Source organism: Ambystoma mexicanum, chromosome 9 (genome assembly GCF_040938575.1).
Source record: "Ambystoma mexicanum isolate Mex_15411 chromosome 9, UKY_AmexF1_1, whole genome shotgun sequence".
NCBI classification, from domain to species: Eukaryota; Metazoa; Chordata; class Amphibia; order Caudata; family Ambystomatidae; genus Ambystoma; species Ambystoma mexicanum.
The window spans coordinates 704,132,058-704,151,551 of NC_090931.1; the positions used below are offsets into that span (position 1 = coordinate 704,132,058).

Sequence of the window (19,494 nt, forward strand, 5' to 3'; positions counted from 1 at the left end):
CATTGGAAATGTGAAGAATGAAGCATTGTTGCGTTGGGGGAAGATTCAAATATAATATGAATTGGTCTATGGAAGGACTCATTGGATCAGTTGTAGTAGGGAGTGGCTAGTAAATTGAAGGGAGGCTTGCCATTTGAAGGCCCTTCACTTTTTTTATCAGTCTTGTTGTCTGAATGTGTGAATCGTGTAGTGTGGCTATGCAGACCTTTCTTTTGAGTTGCAACATTTCTTTAGATGTTTATTTCCCGCATACTTACGATTCTGTTCTCGAGTGACTAACAATGATTATTTTTTCATGGGGCATCACTTTAACATGATGCCGACTTAAGGTCGAGTGATGCCGCGTAACAAAACTGAGGTCAATGAGTAATGGGAGGGTACAGTAAGCCTATGGCCGAACACAACATACACATTTTTTAAATAAAATCCTTTAAAAAAAGACATCCACGCCGTCACAAATGACAAGTTGTACGTATCGCACATTTCAAGACCTACACTAAGCACACCTATTAAGTCAGGGAAACCCCAAAAGCCAACTTGTTTGATGGTGCATACGTATTGCACATTGCAAGACGCACACGTGCGTACTGATGTGGCATGGAGACCATAGGCACGAAGGTCCACCAGAAGGAGCATATGAGATGGCGGGGAGCCACAGTCTCTCAACAGAGTTCTCTAGCCACAGCATCACACGTCATCATTTCTGATCCCAGCACAAGACATACATAAAATATACAGACGCCGGCCTGCACAATGCGGCTCTGAATGTGGACGAAATGAGAGGTTGGAGCAATCAGGGCTCACTCCTGGCTTTGGCTGTTTTTCCTTTCAGCATTTTGAAGAAACTACTCATCATCCATTCGACTTCTTGTATAATAAGATGCCAGTGTTCTGTATGGATATCTCTTAGAATACATATGTATATATATATATATATATATATATATATATATATATATAGAAAGGGAGATGGACACATACAGCAGTGGCATCACGCACATGCCACACCCTGCTTCTCGCCAATTCACAGTAATATTCAGGGATCAACTGAAAACAAAAAAATAAAACGATTTACACCACAAAAGGGGCACATTGCGTTGTCCAGGCTGCACCTTTTTAGAGTGCAGAGTCATGCAAAGAGACTACTGTGACACACTGACATGACAGAAACAAAGCTACAAAGAACATACATACAGCGAAACCCAACAGTAGAGCGTTAAAACTCCAGCAGAATCCAGCTTCTAACCAGTGTGTGCCTATGCTAGGTGACTGAAACACATGCTGAAGCCTAAATTGCTTAGATTCTGTGACTCCCTGTTGCTCATGTATAGAAGAGGCGTTTTAAGGAACAGCTGGTTCTCAAACAACATATCACGATATTTTTGCTATACTTAAAACAACCTCTTTTAGTAACTTGCTTCACTAAATGTAGCACCTGGTGAGTCACGTGCCCTGGCACAGTGCAGGCCCACACTATTCATGCGCCCCTCTTTTCAGAGCAAGACCGTTGCATGTCGCTCGGTGTTGGAGGGCTCCCATAGTCCTCAGCTCCTGAAGGACACTGGCCCATCTCCTGCCATTTAGTTAATCAAAGAGCCAGCAAAGGTTGCTTGATTGTTGGCTGGTCAGGACCTGGTCACCCAATGCGGGAGGCGGGGGGGCGGGTGATGGCACAACCCTGAATCCAATGCTCACTCTAAACAATCTTTTACATATAAAAAAGACACATTTTTAGCAAACCAATGAATCCTAAGAACAGTCTGTGCAAACATTTCAAATGCAGCAAATTCTATTTTAGGTTGGAGTTGAGTAACAATATTAATAGAGACCGCTGACTGCTGTACTTCAGCCAGGGCAGGATGTGACGAAGCCATGTCTATGCAGCAGACATACATTGTGGGAAGGACGTGAGGGATAATTAGCAGTAAACTGGATGAGGTCACAATGGGAAACACTGGACACAAGAGATTATTGAATGGACGGCCAGTTCGGCCCCCACACCTGTACATGGCTATAAGCGTTGGAGCTGCGGGACATGCTTGGAGGCAGTTGCTAGGTTTTCCATCTGTGAAAGAGTGTTGAAGGGGACCACTGGCCCCCTGTCATGGAAGGAGCTACTATTCAAGCAGATTTGGGAATACCGTATGCATTGGTGCAAATATTAGGGCTCATCCCTCTCTACATACCAGCATGCCCACCCTGCCAGCCATTTCGCAAACTGGCACATCACTTTTTAATCACTCCCTGAACCCGAATGTTGGGAGTCAATTAGCTAGCTCAGGTACAGATCCCTGCACTAAATAAACCCAGTTTTCAAAGTTTGCCCCCTTTCGTTAATGAATCACGAGGCGCTTGCGGCCGCAAATACATGGCAATGGCACCCCACCCGGGGCAAATAAAGTGCTGCTCTTAAATAAATCTAGTGTAAAAGAGGAAGAAAGCCACCCAGGTGCAATGCTACATAATGCACTTGTTAGGCGAGGCCTGGCCTGCGGTCACAGATTCTGCACACGATGCGCCAGAGCGCCCTAAGAATAGATACGTTACATAAATAGGAATAATTGCCGATGGGTACACAGAGGGCAAATGTCTCTCGCTGCAACGTTTCTGTGGTCGACAAAAGCAATATTGTCTGGAAAGTCAGGCTACGGCGAAGGGAAGCAGTGCAAGTGAACCACATCGTTTAAATGAGCGCTGGTCGCCGATTTCCACTGCCAAGCAAGTTTGCTGGCCCTCAAGTGAAGCCACCCAGGCTTCTCTGTCCATCTGGCAGCACAAGCATAATAATGGGCTGGGCCTCTAGTGTACTCGACTGGTTTGTTTTTCCAACTAAGGTTTCAGGCTAGCCTGGTAGCTAAGCAGCAGTCGATGGAGAGGGGAGGAGGAGCTGGGAGCTTTCGAGAAGCAGATGATCGGGGTGGGAGGGCAGGAAGTCATGTGTTGTGGTAAGGCAGCTCGAACATGCTGCAGGCCTCCTCGAAGCTGTCGTCCATGTTCAGCCGCTTCCAGAAGGACTTCTGCTTCTTCTGCAGCTCCCGCCTGACGCACTTTGGGCAGGGCACGGTCTTCGACTTGCACTCTGAGTGATACACGGCACCACAGCACTCACACCTGCAAATGAGGCAGACAGTAAAGGTGAACCATACAGACATAGCTTACTGAAACAAGTAAATAACATTAACATTGACAGTGTTTATTTTCCAGTTATGAGGGTGATACCCATCCTAGTGATAAGAACATTTTTTATTTTAAATACCCTGTTCCCAGATATAAAACAATTCTGGATAGCCTGCAAATGGTTATAACACCCTAGGCAGCCATGCCACTCGTCCCATTAATGAAGGTTTTCTTTCTATTGCACACCCATTTAAACTCTTATTACTACCAATTTGTAGAGCAAAACATCTCTTTGAGACTACAATACGGTAGTACCCAATTACAAACACAAATTGGAAATGCAAGCAATATGGCCAGGATGTGACTTGAAAATTAAAATGAATAATGTATCCACTATTTAGGGCAGGAGTCTGACACCCGCAGCTCACCAGACTCCGTTCTCCCTCCCCATTGATCGTGCTTGCTCAATTGCAGTAAGAACCATCTGCGCAGTAAAAGATCACAGGCCCCCAATTTAGAAGATTTACCAGGTAACCACATAATTTCTCTAATGAGTTTTGCCTAAATGTATTTCACGCTCTGTTTTTAATTATTGCTTTTTAAAATGTATTTATTGAACATTTGTATGACACCTATACAGCAAAAAGTGTTTCCAGGCACCACAAGACAAAAGGGTGAGACAGAGGAAAAAAATAACAATTACGGTCCTCCTAGGCCTTTTGACAAGTGCAGTAACTAGAAGTGCAGGGTGAGGGAGTGATCGGGCGAACAATGGGATCAGGAGAGTGGGAAAGGGAGAAGTGCAGGAGGTTGGGCACCCTGGGCAAGTGCTAAGGAGAGCCCAGGAGGGCAAGTGCCTGGGGAGAGAAAAGGGGCGGGGGTCAACTAATGCATGACAGGAGTGGACAGACTCAGTAGGATAGCCAGGGAAGGGTGCCCAAAGGCAAGTGCTGATAAAAAAGGGTTGGGGAAGACTGGTCGAAGGAGGGCCTGGCCCAGGTAAGGCTCTTAAGGGCACAGGCAACCAATCGCATCGTTAGGTGGAGACTAGCAAAGGAGTGGGAGAGGGAAGGAGGGTTAGAAAAGGAAGGTCTTGAGAAGCTTCCGGAATTTAAGGACATTCGCCTCAAGTAAGAGAGGGGCAGGGAGTCCATTCCAGAGGGCAGCTCCTGCTGAAGAAAGAGATCTACCCCCCACTCTCTCCTTGGAGAAACATCTGACCTGCAGAGAGTTGGAGCTAGAGGACCGAAGGACTCTAGCAGGGAGGTATTTAGGGAGAGAGAGTTGGATGTAGCGGGATCCCAGGCCCCAGAAGTCCTTGTGGATGATGCAGAGGGTCTTGAATTTGATCCTTGCAATCACTGGGAGCTAGTAAAGAGATTTTAGGGCAGGAGAGATCCCTGGGCTTGAGGCCAAGGAGAAGTCTCACAGTCCTATTCTGGATTAGTTGAAGAGGGTTTAGGGAGAAAAGAGGAAGATTAAAGAAGAGGCGTTTGCAGTAATCCAACCTGGAGAGAACCAGTGCTCTGGAGACATTGAGTTTCTGGGGGAAGGTTACGAAAGGGAGCATGCCTAAGAAGGTGAAGCTGAAAGTGGGCCTTCTTGACAAGGTCAGAGTTATGAAGTACCAAGGAAAGAGAGGAGTGGAAGATAACACCCAGTTTTTAGCCTCACACAAGGATGGGGGAGAGGTCACAGGGAGGAAGCCAAGGAGTAGGAGGGAAGGTGCGGGAAGAGGTCCCAATGAGAAGGATCTGAGTCTTACTGGCGTTAAGTCAGATATCATTAAAAGCACACCATGCCTGACTAGCAGACAGTAGGGAATACGAGAGGAAGAAGAGGAGGGAAGCTTAAAGGAGAGCTGTGTGTCATCAGCATAACACTGAAAATGAGGATAGAAGGTGGAGATCAAGTGGGCAAGGGGGGCAAGGTAAATGTTGAAAAGTCACGGCAAGAGGATAGAGCCCGTAGAGGAGAGAAAAGGGGCCAGTTGCACTTGGGAGGGCCAATTTGAAAGGAAAGAGGTTAACCAATCCAGTGCCCGGTCTGTGAGTCCGAGGGTATCACAGAGCCGATTTATGAGGGTGGAGTAATTGACCGTGTCAAAGGCAGAAGACAGATCAAGGCAGATGAGAACGGAAGGAGAATTGGAGTCGAGGTTTGAGAGTAAGTCCACATGGGTGTTCAGGAGAGCGGTTTCCATGCCTCTGGCTGCTCTAAAGCCAGACTGGTGGTCGTGGAGACAACCAATGGATTCAGTGTGGTGGATCAGTTGTGAAATGACCAACTTCTCCAAGAGTTTGCCCAATAAGTGGGTGGTGGAGATACAACGGTAGTCAACCGGGCAGGAAGGGTCTGCAGACAGCTTTTTTAGGAGCGGGTGCACAAGGCAGTGCTTGATGGGTAATGGGAAGGAGCCTGTGGCAAAAGAGTGGTTACAGAACTCAGCCAGGGAGGGAGCGAGGAAGGTTGTCCTTGGTAGTTCTAGAGGAGCAGGGAAGCACCTGTTTCGAGGAGACTTTCATAGAGCAAACTGTCTTGGTAATCTCATCTGGTGCTACGGATGAAAAGGAGTAGGGGGGAAGAAGGGCCAAGGTAGACCTGCGAGCAGGTGGAGGAGGGAGTGGAGTAGAGGCGAGAGAGGAAAGGATGTCCTGAGTTTTGGTTGTGAAATGAGAGGTCAGATCCGAGCAAAGTGCCTGGGAAGGAAGAGGAGAAGTGGAGACTGCATTAGGATTGGCAAATTCCTTACAGATTTTGTCTTTGGAGCCTGGACTGGACTGGGAACCAGAAGTGGCCCTGGAAACATTTTTCAAAGTGGCCCCATATTTTGCTGCACGAGCGAGCACAGCGCGTGAGCCCAACTTTTTTATGAGGGGATTGGGGATTTCCCCCAAGAAAATGTTGAATGAAATTAGTCAAAATGAGTGCATTTAAAGCATGTTCTAAGCATATGTATAAAAGCGCATGTTTAAAATAAGTTCATGATGGTGCTATACAGGGACAAGTGGGGCTGTACGGGGATGTTACACATTATGGAAGATGAGGAAAAATCAAATTTGTCCAGTATTAAAGGTGGCCAGACGAAATGCATCCCTAATCCATTTCATTCTATTCCCATGCTGGGAAGGGCACACAGATAAAGGGAATTCTTAAATGAGCATTGGAAATGCCAATAGTTTTGGCTCTTGTGGAGGCATGAGAAAGGCATTTGCCAGGCACTGCCGTAGTGATATTAACTGGATTGCAACTGTGATAGGGAGAATTTTCAGTTTAGTGCTAAATTTCTCCCACCTTAGAAACCCCCAGCTCTTTTGCTGAACTTTGGGACTTTGTACTTTTAATTCTATGTGTTTTCTGTGTTTCTTTTTACTTTGGAATCTGACAAACTCCATAGGCGTCGTCTTTTGCATTGTGACACACATCACCTTCAGTGCAGTGGCACAGGGAAGTCTCTCAGTTTTCCCAAAGGTTTAAATACTTTCTCTTGGTGAAACCACTGTTTCCAAGAGCAATGAAGTCAAATTGACTTTACTTACATTTTGTAACTTTCTAGATCCAGCACACACTATCTTACAATAGGGTGCTGGAGGGGCTACTTAGTACCCGCTTTGTCTAGTTTCTCAAGTAACATTTTCATGTTACCCTTTCTACAATTAAGGGCTGGTGGTAGTGATTTTCATTTTACTACCATTGTGGGTTTTTACCGCAGGCTGCGTTCACAGCTGCAGTAAAGCACCCATGGGTGCCCATTGTGTCAAAATGGCCCGGTCATCTTTTTTCACAATTTCTTTTTTGAAAGGTCCTTCCTGAGATTTACTCTGTGCGCCAAACCAGGTTTGGTCCGTTTTGTCTTTGGCAGGATTCACGAGTGAAGCCCACCTCTGGCTCCAGTATGTCTGGCAGGAGCAGGAAGGGAGGGAGGTGCCCGAAACTCCCCGTGTTTAATCCCCTTGGTTACAGGATGGCATCCAAAGGTGATTGGCCGGCTGGCTGTCTGGCAAGGATAGCCACCCTGCTGTGTGATTGACAGCTAGACTGGAATGAATGGGGGAAACCTGCATAAAGGACAAGGCTTTTGGCTTGGAAGGCAGAGTCGACCACTGGACAAAGGAATCCAAAGAAGAACTTGGAAGAGACGCCTGCTGCAACTCCTGAACCATTGGTTTGCCCAGTGAAACCCTGCTGTTGTGCTGAAGCTCTGAATTCACCTCGATTAGAGAAGCCCTGCAAGGACGAATTCTCCCCTTGAATTGGTGGGACTAAACAACTCAAAAGAAAGCCCGTCTGGACATCCTCTCAGAGCTGGCTGTATTTCCACTGCTGCTGGAACCGAAGTGCCAGGGAGAGGAACACCAAATTGTGTGCGTTGCTTTCAAGTCAGACCCAAGCGCTAGGAAGATCCTCCGGACTTCCCTGATACAGGACTGGCAAAACCTGTGCCATCTCAACAGAGTGCTGGACCCCAGAAGCAAGGAAAGTCTGAAGTGATATCCGAGAACCACAGTGTTGCTATTTGCTGTCAGATGCGAGGAGCTGAAACACACCGAAAGACCGCTGAATTGAAGTTTGCCCATTGCTACCGATGACCTTCCCATTGCAGAGCAGGAGTCCCCAGACGTCCTCCCTCTTGTTCCCACGGCTGACTCTCAGGAATAACAGGATCTGCAGAGCTGTACAGGAACAGAAGCCAGCTGGAACTTTTTCTTCTAACCAGCGGTACTGTAAAGTCTAAGAGAACTTACCTCTTGTTGTGTAGCCTTACTTGCTCTCAGTTGAGACCTGCCTTGGTTACCTTGCAGAGTTGCCATAGCTTTTCCCCTCACAACCCTCCCAGCTTGTGGCCCTTCAAGTGTTCCATTTTCAACAAACATTTCTAAAAACATTGTGCAAGACTTTTTAACTACCTGCAAAGAAGATCTTCATCTCCCCTTGACATTGTGTAATTAACATTGGCTTTCCTAGCTCCCTGAGTGACTCTTCTTACCTCTGACTCTGTGCTTTAGCTTTTCCCTAGGAAAGGGTTAATTTACTGAACATTGGAAGGTTTCGAAAGTACTTACCTGTTTATGAATTATTTGTTAACCTTTGTTTTATTCCTCTATTCTATCTTTTACACCAAACTCAGTATTGCTCTAAGTGTACCAGTGATCAATCAATATCCACAGTGTCCGAGCTATTTAAGTCACCTGAGGGTGTAGGAAGTGTCTGTGTGCCATCCACAATGGGTATCATCTGATTTATAGAAACTAAGAGTGTGTTTTGAAGTGTATTTTAAATGTTACATTATTGTTCCCTTCTGAAGAAGGCTTATACAACTGACTGTGAAATAAATGAATAATTGTTTTTGTCAAGAAACCTTGCGTGTGTTTATTTAAATGACTGTACTGTGAAACTATGTGTCACAACGGGTTAGGCCAAAATGACCGAGGTTAAAAGGTCTGAGCACCAAAATGCTGACTCCCATTTGTTCACATAGATATATGTGGAGGGGGTAAAGGTAATATAAAATATATAGGCGTAAGGTGGGTGTTGTGGGGGGGTCTCCCCCCACATATATTTATGCAAACAAATGGGGAAAAAAGAAAAAAAAAATCGGACTTTTGGTGGTCGGACTTTTAAACTTAGTCATTTCACGCAGATCCGTCACAACATTACTGCTCACATTGACGCCTCTTGAGATAAGTCTGGCTGCTCAGCCACACTACCAACCTGTGTAGTTCAGACTTATACCAAGGATTGGGTCCCTATTGCCAGGAGGCCAGAGTTATTGTAGTGCACCCAAAGGGTACTGCATACAATCTTGCCTAAAACACTGCCTGGTAAATGCCTAAAATTGATACACAAGCTTAAACGGTTGGCTTTGCCAGTGCTTGTTTTTAACAGGACTTCAGTGAAGGACAGGCATAGTGCTTATAAATCGAGTGGCTGAAGGCAGACCTGGTTTCTATTTCACTAGTAGCGCTTTTACAGTCCCAATGAAGGCCTTAACTCTCAGAAGACAGATAAAAGACTGGCAGGCACTTTGATGGCAAAGTTTGATGGTAATGCTTCGTAAGGCTAGCTCAAAGAGATCCCAGGAGGAGGTGGTTTGGGTGGAGAGGGGCAGAAAGCAGTCAAAAATGGACATAGAGATTAGCATTGTGATGGACAGTCAATGGGTGGGTGAATATAACCAAACAACATGTACAGGCTTTGTGCCTAACCTCCTATGATATTTCTCTCTAGCTGCACTCTAATGCAATAGTTTCAGCTTATAGGTGGCAATTTAGCCATAATTAACAAAAAGGTTGACTTGGTATGAGATCAGCGAGTCACGCCAATGAAGCGCCCGCAGTGTCCCGACAGTGGCTCAGCGCGTGTGCGCTTAACCATAGTGGTAGGCTTATTCGTGGCTCCACTTCGCCAATGACAACGTGTTTGCATGCTGCACTTTTTGTTAAGGTATAATGTGTATTGGGAGTTTGAGCCTCATTCAGCACCATACATCAAAAATTAAAACATGAGGTGGGTGTGTAGTCACGGTACATGATAACATTTTTGTTGGGGAACTAAGTGATAAATAAATAAATGTTTTCTTCTAAAACACAAAACACATTTTTTTAAAATCGTCAATAAGCATGAATGCCTTTTAGTGTAGATGTTAATGATGACTGAGGGTGACATTGTGCAAGGATTGCTGACTGATGGCGAGAGTGGGTGAGGATGAGCACAGGAAATGGGCGGGGTAAGTCATGGTGACATATTGGAAATGTGTGAATGTGGATGAGAGGCACGCATGGGCATGCAAGGGTTGGGCTATAATGAAACGTTGTATAACTGTCGTGGAGTGCATGAGGTAAACGAGTGACATGAGTGACAGACTAATGTGGTCAGAGTGACCCTTTTTCAAAGTTGCAATCATGGTGGTTTGTGGTGGAGAATGGTTTCACCTAGCTGGGGTGGGATGTGTGTGTCTTAATGACTGTGTTGTGTGTGAGGAAGGGAGCGGAACAGCTAAGATTAAGTAGTCACACTTTTTTTTAAAAGGTACAGTGATATTAAAAAACAGTCAATACATATAGGGCAAATACGGGTAGGAGAAATCCATTTTTAAAGGGGAGGCTCCAAAGACCGAAACATGTATATGATTTTCCAATGTAACATCACTCAGTGCAGTAGTGACTTTGCGCTTTCAGACCATGCAACAGCACTGAAAGTGAGTGTAAACTAGGAACAGGAGTTATCTCTCATCCGCGCTCACTGTGTCACACGCAGAGATGGCGCTGTGCCTTGGGGCATCACAGCAGGGATTGCCGTGGATATAGAAGGGAAATGCAAAATATTGGCACAGCTTGAGATGCTGATAGGAATACTTCTGGATTTTCAAGTGCCAAGTTAGCGATTTAGTTCAATATGCAATGGGCGCAAAGTAACACCAGCCAGCACAACACCCCAAGCATTGTAGCTGTTGTGACATTAGGTCAAATATAATGCAGGCTATTGATTTTTAAAAGAAGCCCTTATGTATTTAGGAGCCGGACGATACTGCACTTGTTGATGGCAATCGTTTTTACTGCACTGGAAGATGGAAGAAAGATATGTAATCTGCTTGTGTGTAACCGACAATTTTCAACACAATCCTTTACCAGCACCAATCAGAATCGATTCCCACACATTGCCCTGTTTCACGGACCATACCAAAGGCATGTGTGCACCTAAGAAAACGTGGTGGAGGGGTTGCATGCATGGGTTCATAACTAAGGCAATGGACGTGTTGGTCTAAATGAATAGGTGCGCACCTTTTTATTTGTCATCAGAGCAAGTGCGAGTTCACGTGAGGTGGCAATATTACTTGAACTGTCCTGGCAAAGTGAACAATCAATTCCAGGGTTTCTTGACTAGATAGATCACGCAGGGTGGAACAAATATGTGAATCGATGGGGGAGTTTTTGAAACTTGCAAGACCTTGCCAGCTGCAGCAGTCGAGGGCACCCCCTCGACCTCATCACACTTCCTCTTATGTTTTCAGTGCTCTGAGGAGTCAGGGCGCAAATAGAGGTTGAGCATAGATAATGTGTTAGGTGTAGAGCGTGGATAGGGGGTGAATTGACAATAATACAGGGAGCTCCAAATGCCGCTGTATCAAGTATAGTTTATTGGGAGAAAGTCCCCAACAGCCAACCTTCAACTTACAGACATCTTCTTGTATGATTCTGAACTCAAGTTCTAGAACCATACAAGAAGCATGCTCTGATATGCAACTATATACAATGACATTCTACATTATAACATCTCCTCCCCCACAATGTACATAAAAGAACATTTTTAACAATAAGCACAATGAAAACTATGTTCAAAAAGAAGGAGAAAAACAAACAGCATGGCAATGACTGTAAAACTTTCACTATCTAAAATGCTTGACAAAGGATTCATAGTTAAGGCAGCTCCATTTCAAAGTTCCAAGTTGGCACATCCATGAATGAATGTTTTCACAGATGTCATTCATTTCAGTAGTAAAATCCTTCTTGAATTTATGCACAATCCTCCCACATCTTGAGGACATATTAGACATGTTGTTGTTCTCACACAATTCTCCAGGTGTCTTTTGATTGTTAGATGTCTCCACTGTACCACTATCACTTGCCAGTGTAATGTGCTATCCAGCTTCCCCTGACAGTCTGTGATTGTCCTTCAATATTCCTTCCTGGAGCACTGACTGGCACAATCTCTCTGAACATCTTCCTTCCTTGCTAGTATGATATCATTACAAGACCACTTGTTACCATCCTCCAAAAGCACAGACTTCTTTGAATAATCAACCACTCTTTGTGGGGGCCGGAATTTTGACTCCCCTTTCATGACTCTCTTAGGTTCTTTTACTCTAATCCATTCTCCTCTCTCAATACTACTCTCCCTTACATGCTTTTGTATATCATAGTATTTCTTGTATTCACCTTCTTGCTTCCTCTTTACTTTCTTCACAATTTCTTCCATATCAATTTTTTTTAGTTTTTTTCAATGTCATCCAAGAAGGTCTAAATCCGTTAGTGGCAATTGTTACTCTCATCAAAGTGAACGGTCCTCCTCGGTCACAGAGTGTGGAGTTACTTTATATGTATTAAGTGCTTCCTTGAGTGTTTCTTTCCATGGCAGACTGTTGGCAATGTCTAATTGGATGACTCCTTTTATAAAACGATTCATTCTTTCTACTAAGCCATTTCCCATAGGGTGGTATAAGGCTGTCGTGCTGTGTTTGATGGCTCGTTCTTTCAAAAATTGTTGAACCTCTTGTGACATAAATTGAGCTCCATTGTCAGATATCAATTCTTGTGGTTCACCTTCTCTATTAAATATTTCCTCCAACAATTGTGTAACCTTCCTAGTAGACACAGATTCCTCAACAATTCCACACTCCACCCATTTGGATGTATAGTCAACCAACACAATAAAATACATTTTCTGTGGTTCTAATATCTCACATGGCCCAGCTATATCAATGGCCAACTTTGTCCACACAGAATTAGGAACTTCTACCGGTTGTAGTGGTGTGATTCTGGTCAACTTCCCTTTATCAGCTACTGCACATGCAGAACATTCTTTCACGAATGCTTCCAATTCACTCCACATGTTGGGCCACCAGTAGGCTTCTCTCACCCTTCTCTTCGTTAAACTCCTCCCCCACATGACCTTCATGGGCAATTTCCATGATTTTCTCTCTCAATGTCACTGGGGGAATTATTCAATCTCCTCGGTAAATACATACATTATCACATGATATTTCATCCTTTATCTTCTCCCTGGATCTAATATCTCCATTGACATCTCTCCAACCACTTTCAACCGCTCTTCTAAAATATTCTTGTTCTGAATCTCGTTTCATGGCTTCAATCCATTCCTCTTTCAGAAAACTGGAATGCACTTGTGCAATGATACAATCCATACTTTGTTCTTCTGCTGTTTCATCATTGTCATTATAGTCCACTCCTTCATTGTCACATGGAAGACGAGAAAAACAATCAGCCACTACATTTGTTCTTCCTGGGATATACTTTATAATGACATTATATTGCATAATGGTCAAGGTCCACCTTCTTATGCGTGGGGATGTCAAATGAGGGTTCTTTGCATTTAAGACATGTATGAGAGGCTTGTGATCCGTCTTGAGTTCAATAGGAATTCCCCAAATGAGCCCTTTGAAATGCTCTAAAATCCATTTGACTCCCAGAGCCTCCTTCTCAATAGTTGAATAGTTCTTTTCCACTCCTCTCAAAGTTCGAGAAGTGAAAGCAATTGGGACTATAAATCCATTTCGCACTTGTTCCAGAACACTTCCCAAACCTATGTTGCTGGCATCCACTGATATCATTGTCCTTGCACTACAATCAAACATCTCAAGTGTAGGTGCTTTGTTAACTAACATTTTGATTGCATCAAATTATTTCTTGCATTCCTCAGACCACACACATTTTTTACCTTTGCTCATCAGTTCTCTCATTCTATTTGTTCTGTCAGCATAGTGATCTACACATTTGGAATAATATTGAGAACTAATAAACTCTGAAGCTGATCTTTGTTGATTGGATCAGGAATTTTAAGAATAGTATTCACCAGAGCTTCTTTTGGCTTTATTCCTTCGCATCATGTTCTTCTTCTGACATGGTTGACACTAATATATCGTCTTGAAAATAATATACACCTTGTAAACCATTAAAGAGATGATGCATCAGTCTCTGAAAAACAGCAGCTGCTGACGCCAGGTCGAATAGCATCCTTTTATATCTAAATGCTCCCAAATGTGTTATAAATGATGTAAGGTGTCTAGACTCTTCTTCCAAAACAACCTGATGGTACGCAGAAGATAAAGCTAACGTAGTAAAAAACCTCGCTGGTCTCATTGTAGTGAGCATTTCCCCAATGTTGGGTAAGGGATGGCGATCTACCCAAATGTTGCTGTTAAGATCTCTCAGGTCAACACACATCCTAATCGACCCTTCCGGTTTTTTTACTATAACAATTGGGGATAGCCATATGAGCTTTCTATTGGCTCAATAATATCCAGTGAACATAACTTTTCCAACTTCTTTTGTAGTTCTTCTCGGTGCCAATCGGTATGTTCCTCACTTTATGCACCACTGTTTTTGCACCTCTCAAGCATAATGCGATGCTTGAAACCTTTAAGAACACCAATGTTATCATTGAAAACTTTAGGAAAACTCTTGGCTAAATTTTCAGAAGAATTACAACTATTGTCAGTTATGCTCAAAATAGGTATACTTTCACCAGGATGTATCCTAATCCTCAAAGATGCCTGTTCCCACCAGCCAACTATTCAAAATCCATTTTCAGCCACATATAACCTACAGTAGGTTTTTCTTCCTTCAAAGTCCAAATGCACCCAAGTATAACCTATGATGTTGATCAGTGTTTTACCATACCCGGTCGCTCTGACCTTGGTCATATTTAAGTCTTCTATTCTTTTCTTTAACACATTCAGGTATGTCTCTGTATCTACCATTGTATATGGAGAACCAGTGTTAACCATAACTTGTAATGTTATGCCATTTATAGCCATAGGCACCCATGGACCAACAGTGCCTTGAGTTGGTGTAAAAGCTAGTATTTGTACTTCCTCCTCAAAACCATCCGTGATTGCCAACAACTTGCTCGGGCCACCAACTTCTTCTAAAGCTTTTACACTTGTCATAGCACCTCGTCCATAGCGACTGTTACTTCTTGTTGCATTACAATGTGAATTAAATCTGCCCCTGCCTCTGACATTGCGACAGACTTTGCCAAAAAGACCCAGTTGTCCACATTTGTAACACTCAGCTGAGAGTGCTGGACAATCCTTCTCTATATTTGTATGTCTATACCATCCACATTTATAACATTTGTAATGCGATCTTTGGAAAGTTTCTCTATCCTGTTTAGGACTCATACCAAAATCTGATTTGACTATTCTTTTTACGATGGCAACTAAAGCTTCTTCAACTTTATTATATCCTCCATCACTGATGTCTTGAACTGATTTTATATCAACACATTCTGGCTTATTTTGAACTTCCCTCATGCTTTTCTCACCCAGTTCTATTGACCTTGCTATTTCAACTGCCTGTTCCAATGTTGGGTTCTTTGCTTGCCATAGTTGCTGTTGAATCCGAGAATCTGCCACATGTAAAACAAGTTGGTCCCTCAAATATTCATCTGCCACTCCTGTGAAGTCAAAAGTTGATATAAGACCTCTTAATGCAACAACATAGGCATCAACAGATTCACCTTTGTCTTGTTTCCTGGAAAAAAAACCTATAGCATTCTAGAACAATATTTGTCTTGTTCCCAAAATGTTTGTTCAATTTTGACAATGCAGTCTCATATTTCCTGACACCACTAGTAGAGTCTCCAGACCCTTATTCTGTATCATTACAGTTAGGCAATTTCCTAAATATCCTCAGAGCCTCTGCACCCACACAATTGAGTAAGGTGGCTTCTTTTAAATCATCATTGTATTTAGCCCCTCCAATCGCTCTCAAACAAACTTGAAAGTTGTCCAGCCACTGCTCCACAGGACAGGAGCAGGCAGTGTAACTATGGCCCGAAAGATTAGCATAAAAGCCCCGCATTGCAATCAAATGCCCGTTTAAATGGATATAAAAGGCACATTTTTAACGTTGTGGTCAAACCTCCCTCTCCAGCATTATCAGTGGTTCTACACAATCTGACCGTAGGCTATTCTTTTGAGCACAGAACGTCACTCTCACTTTTAAAGCACACTCTGCACACCGAGATAAGTGGCTTCTTTTATTCGGGTGCAACTGCGATTTAGCCTCAAAATAGCACAGCGTCCAGAGAACAAATGGTTAACTCTAAAACACATTTGCAGATATGCTAGTTGGTCGGACACTATCAAGGCAATGCCTGCCAGACGGATGCTTTAAAGGCTGCTAACGGAGTGCTCTGATGCCCCAAACTGTTAAAAAAAAAAAAGACCTTGGGCTAAGCCTTGGCTGAGTGGCATGGTGGCAGCACTGCCAGCACATGCACATACAACATACCTGTGGAACTCGAAGTGTGGAACGGAACCCTGGTTACCCTGCAGTCTGTTGCCAGTGCTGATTGGTCGATGCAGGTGTCTGCTTTGCTTGCTTCATCGTTGCTGGAAGAGCACTGCAGTGGCAGGCAGGAAGTCAGCATGGGTGGCCCGGCCGCACCTGTGCCTGCCGAGCACAGTAGGGCACATACAGATTCGTGCCCCTCACAATGCGCAGGCGCATGCCGTCATGGCACCCTTACAATCATCATCATACGCACACATTTATGTATCCTTCCTCAAGAAAAGAGGCCCTATGTCCCGAGGCCTACCGGGAAAACTCCCGGTGGCCAATCCAGGCCTGCTTGGAGCAGGCAACAGGCCAGTTTGTCAGAGGATGTGCTAGAAGCCAACCACTTCCACTCTGTAACTTTGCACTTGTGTTTTTAGCAGGGCTAGTTCTGAATAATACCAACTACTCACTTCCTCATGGCAAGAGCAAGGGTGTCAAGGGTGTTGGAAATATAGATGTGAAGCTTAGCAAGGGCTGAGTCAGTGTCAGAGTCCCCAGCAGCAATGGGGGTCAGAGGGATGAAGGAGGCGGCAAAAGCAGCTACTGACACTCACTTCATTGGATGAATGACGTAGAAGGGATCTGGCAGTGCGGGCAGAGGTTTGGTGAGGGAGCCCAGGAGCTCAAGATGGGAAGAAAAGAGAGCATGGCATGACCAGGAGAGAGGAGTAGTGAGAGGGTTAGAGAAGGAGATATCAGCTGAGATGAGCAAAACCAAGGTGTGCCTGGCTGAGTGGATTGGACCAGAGGTAATAATGTTGATGGAGAGAGAGTCACAGCGGTTGTGAAAGAGTAAAGTGGCTGTATCAGGAGTGTCAAGATGAATGTTCAATTCTCCGAGAAGTTTAGAGATAGATGTCAGAAGAGAAGAGGCAAGGTCGTCCCACTCAAAAAGAAAGAGGGAGATCGGCCCAGGGGGTTTGTATATGGTAGCGAGAGTGAGCGAGGGGTAGGAGAGACACAAAGCTTGCAGACGAGACATTCAAAGGAAGAGTAGGAATGAGTGGGTATGATGGAAGCAGGGACCCATTAGGGAATACAAGAGCCACTCCACCTTCAGACCAGAATTGAGGGTAGCTAGGTGAAGCTGGCTGCCAACTTTAAAGGTCTTCTGAGGCGGGGTACAGGGATGAGGTACACATGTTGGTGGAGGCAAAGAGGCCAGAGGGGTGGCAGACGGTGGCATGATCAGAGAACGGAGGAAGTTAGTGAGAGATGGGAGATACCTGTCAAGAAGGAGGAGACTGGGCTGAGAGCCCTGGGCCATGATAGTGCCATTCTGGTAGACATTAATGATGCACCTAGAGGATGAGAAGTGTGCTAAGAGAACATCTACTCTGGTTTCACCATTAATTAGTGAGGAAGAAAAGGGAGAGGATAGAGACCATATGGGGAGTCATAGGTTAGGAGAGGGGAAGATAAAGAGGATGTCAGTGATAGTCTGCCTGGAGGAAGCATTGACATATGTTTCAGCAGTGGGCAATCCTGGGTTGGAGACCAGGAGTGCCTGCACATATTTTTTCTTTCCAGGCTTTGGGAGAGGGGTAGGAGAGATGATAAGAGTAGCAATTTGAGTAGATAGGAAAGATGGAGAGAGCCATAATTGCAAGCAGGGGCGGCTAGAGAGCAGAAATAGTGACTGCACAGTTCACAAGGAACTCACCAGGCGGCCTAGCAGCAAGTCAGGGGAAGAAGAATAAACTGCAGCAAGTGAAACAAAACATCAAGGGGTAATGAGGGCTAAGGCCTAGGTTACAAAGGCAGCGAGGAGGGTAAAAATAGCTGGTAAAGTGCGTCATCAGAAATGATTGTCACAGTAAGGTAAAAGGATTAGCAGTTGACTCAGCAGAATTACAGATGGTACACTGATCTGGATTTCACAACTAGGTCAAAGAGACTAGCAATTTAGCACATCCCGAAGATTCAGAGGAACAGGATTTGATTATTAACTACATGATTATTAACTACATGTATCTAATATGTATAAAGTGTCATGCACCTGTATAAATGAATGTTGAAGATTTCACTTTGCTGTAGACTAATGAACAATGTGTGAAGGTGGATTTAGCAATATTGTTTTATCCTGATGAGTGTTCGAGTACCAGAGATAGAAGAGAAACATGTCTTGCCAATGAACAGTTAGAGCCCTAAAGATAATTTTATATAGGCTTTCTAAAGGAAATTGCAATGTGTGCACATGTTTGGTAGCTAACTAAATCTACAGAGAATGAAGAAGAATCCCACAAGATATTTCAGGGTGATGTACGAAAGCTATGTTTGTACTTTTTGGTGGAACAATGGAGTGAATGTTTAGAATGGGACACAGGTTTATTGGACCTTCCTTTAGATGTGCATATGTATTTAAGCTCTTTTAACTTTCAATATTTAGATTTCCTATTTTTATGAATTGGGTATGATTTTTTTTGGCTCCAAGTATCTTTTTTTTTAAATGAAGAGTTGTTTTACAAAGAGCATGACTGGGTATAGAATGTCATTTATATGAAGATTCATTTTAAATAGCTCCTATTTCAAAAAATAACATCAGAGTTAGGACTGCATGGGTATATTTAAAGTAATGAAGTAGATACATATGGGTACTATACCCCATGCCTTATTTTCTATGTACTCCAAACCAAACATATCCAATGTTATCTGTGACAAGGTCCCCTGTCTGGAGTGCCACCAGGGTCGGGGATGATAGAACAGGGGGTGGAATAGCGTGGATCCCCCTGGTCACCCTACCATGGTGGCCGATGCTTGGAAGGGGACAGTCATATAGCATCCAAGAAACCCCAAAGTAAGCAAACAGACCCCTTTCATGAGTACCACTGGTCAAGAGCTTAATGGCCAGGAGCATGGTTCTACTAAAACAAATCTGCCAGCCAACCATGGCTCCTTTCAGGGTACCAAAATTCTCAGAGGCCCAATACTGGTAAACCCCCTCCCCAGTAGCAGAGTCTGCAGTGTTTCAACGGGAGCCCTGCTGCTTCAGCTGTGAGATGTGGTCCATTAAGGGATGGGATGATCAAATTACCTGTAACAGTAATGTACATCCAGAAACACCAATAATCACATGCAACCTTGAAATGGACATTTATTTCAGTACATGGTTCACCATGGTGAACACTACAATCTCAGAGACGCAGGTTCGTCGGCTCCTAGGACTTCAAATACTCTGTGCACAATGAAGCTTTGTTCTTCTCAAACATATAAAACCTGCACTGGGGACAGAAGTGCTCCATTGTGCTGCAGAAAGTTCACAGTGATAAAACAAAAATATCCCTTTCCCCGAAAC

General features: G+C 44.1%; 1 protein-coding gene across 1 annotated transcript in view; it reads right to left on the reverse strand.

The window, feature by feature from the left end:
- Window positions 1-943: 943 nt before the first annotated feature.
- PLEKHM3 (pleckstrin homology domain containing M3) overlaps window positions 944-19,494 on the reverse strand; it is a 1,064,501-nt gene continuing 1,045,950 nt past the window's right edge. The window contains exon 8 of the mRNA XM_069615595.1: window positions 944-3,111. Coding sequence (XP_069471696.1) covers window positions 2,934-3,111 — 178 coding nt within the window. The 3' untranslated portion in view covers window positions 944-2,933. The remainder of the gene's footprint in view (window positions 3,112-19,494) is intronic.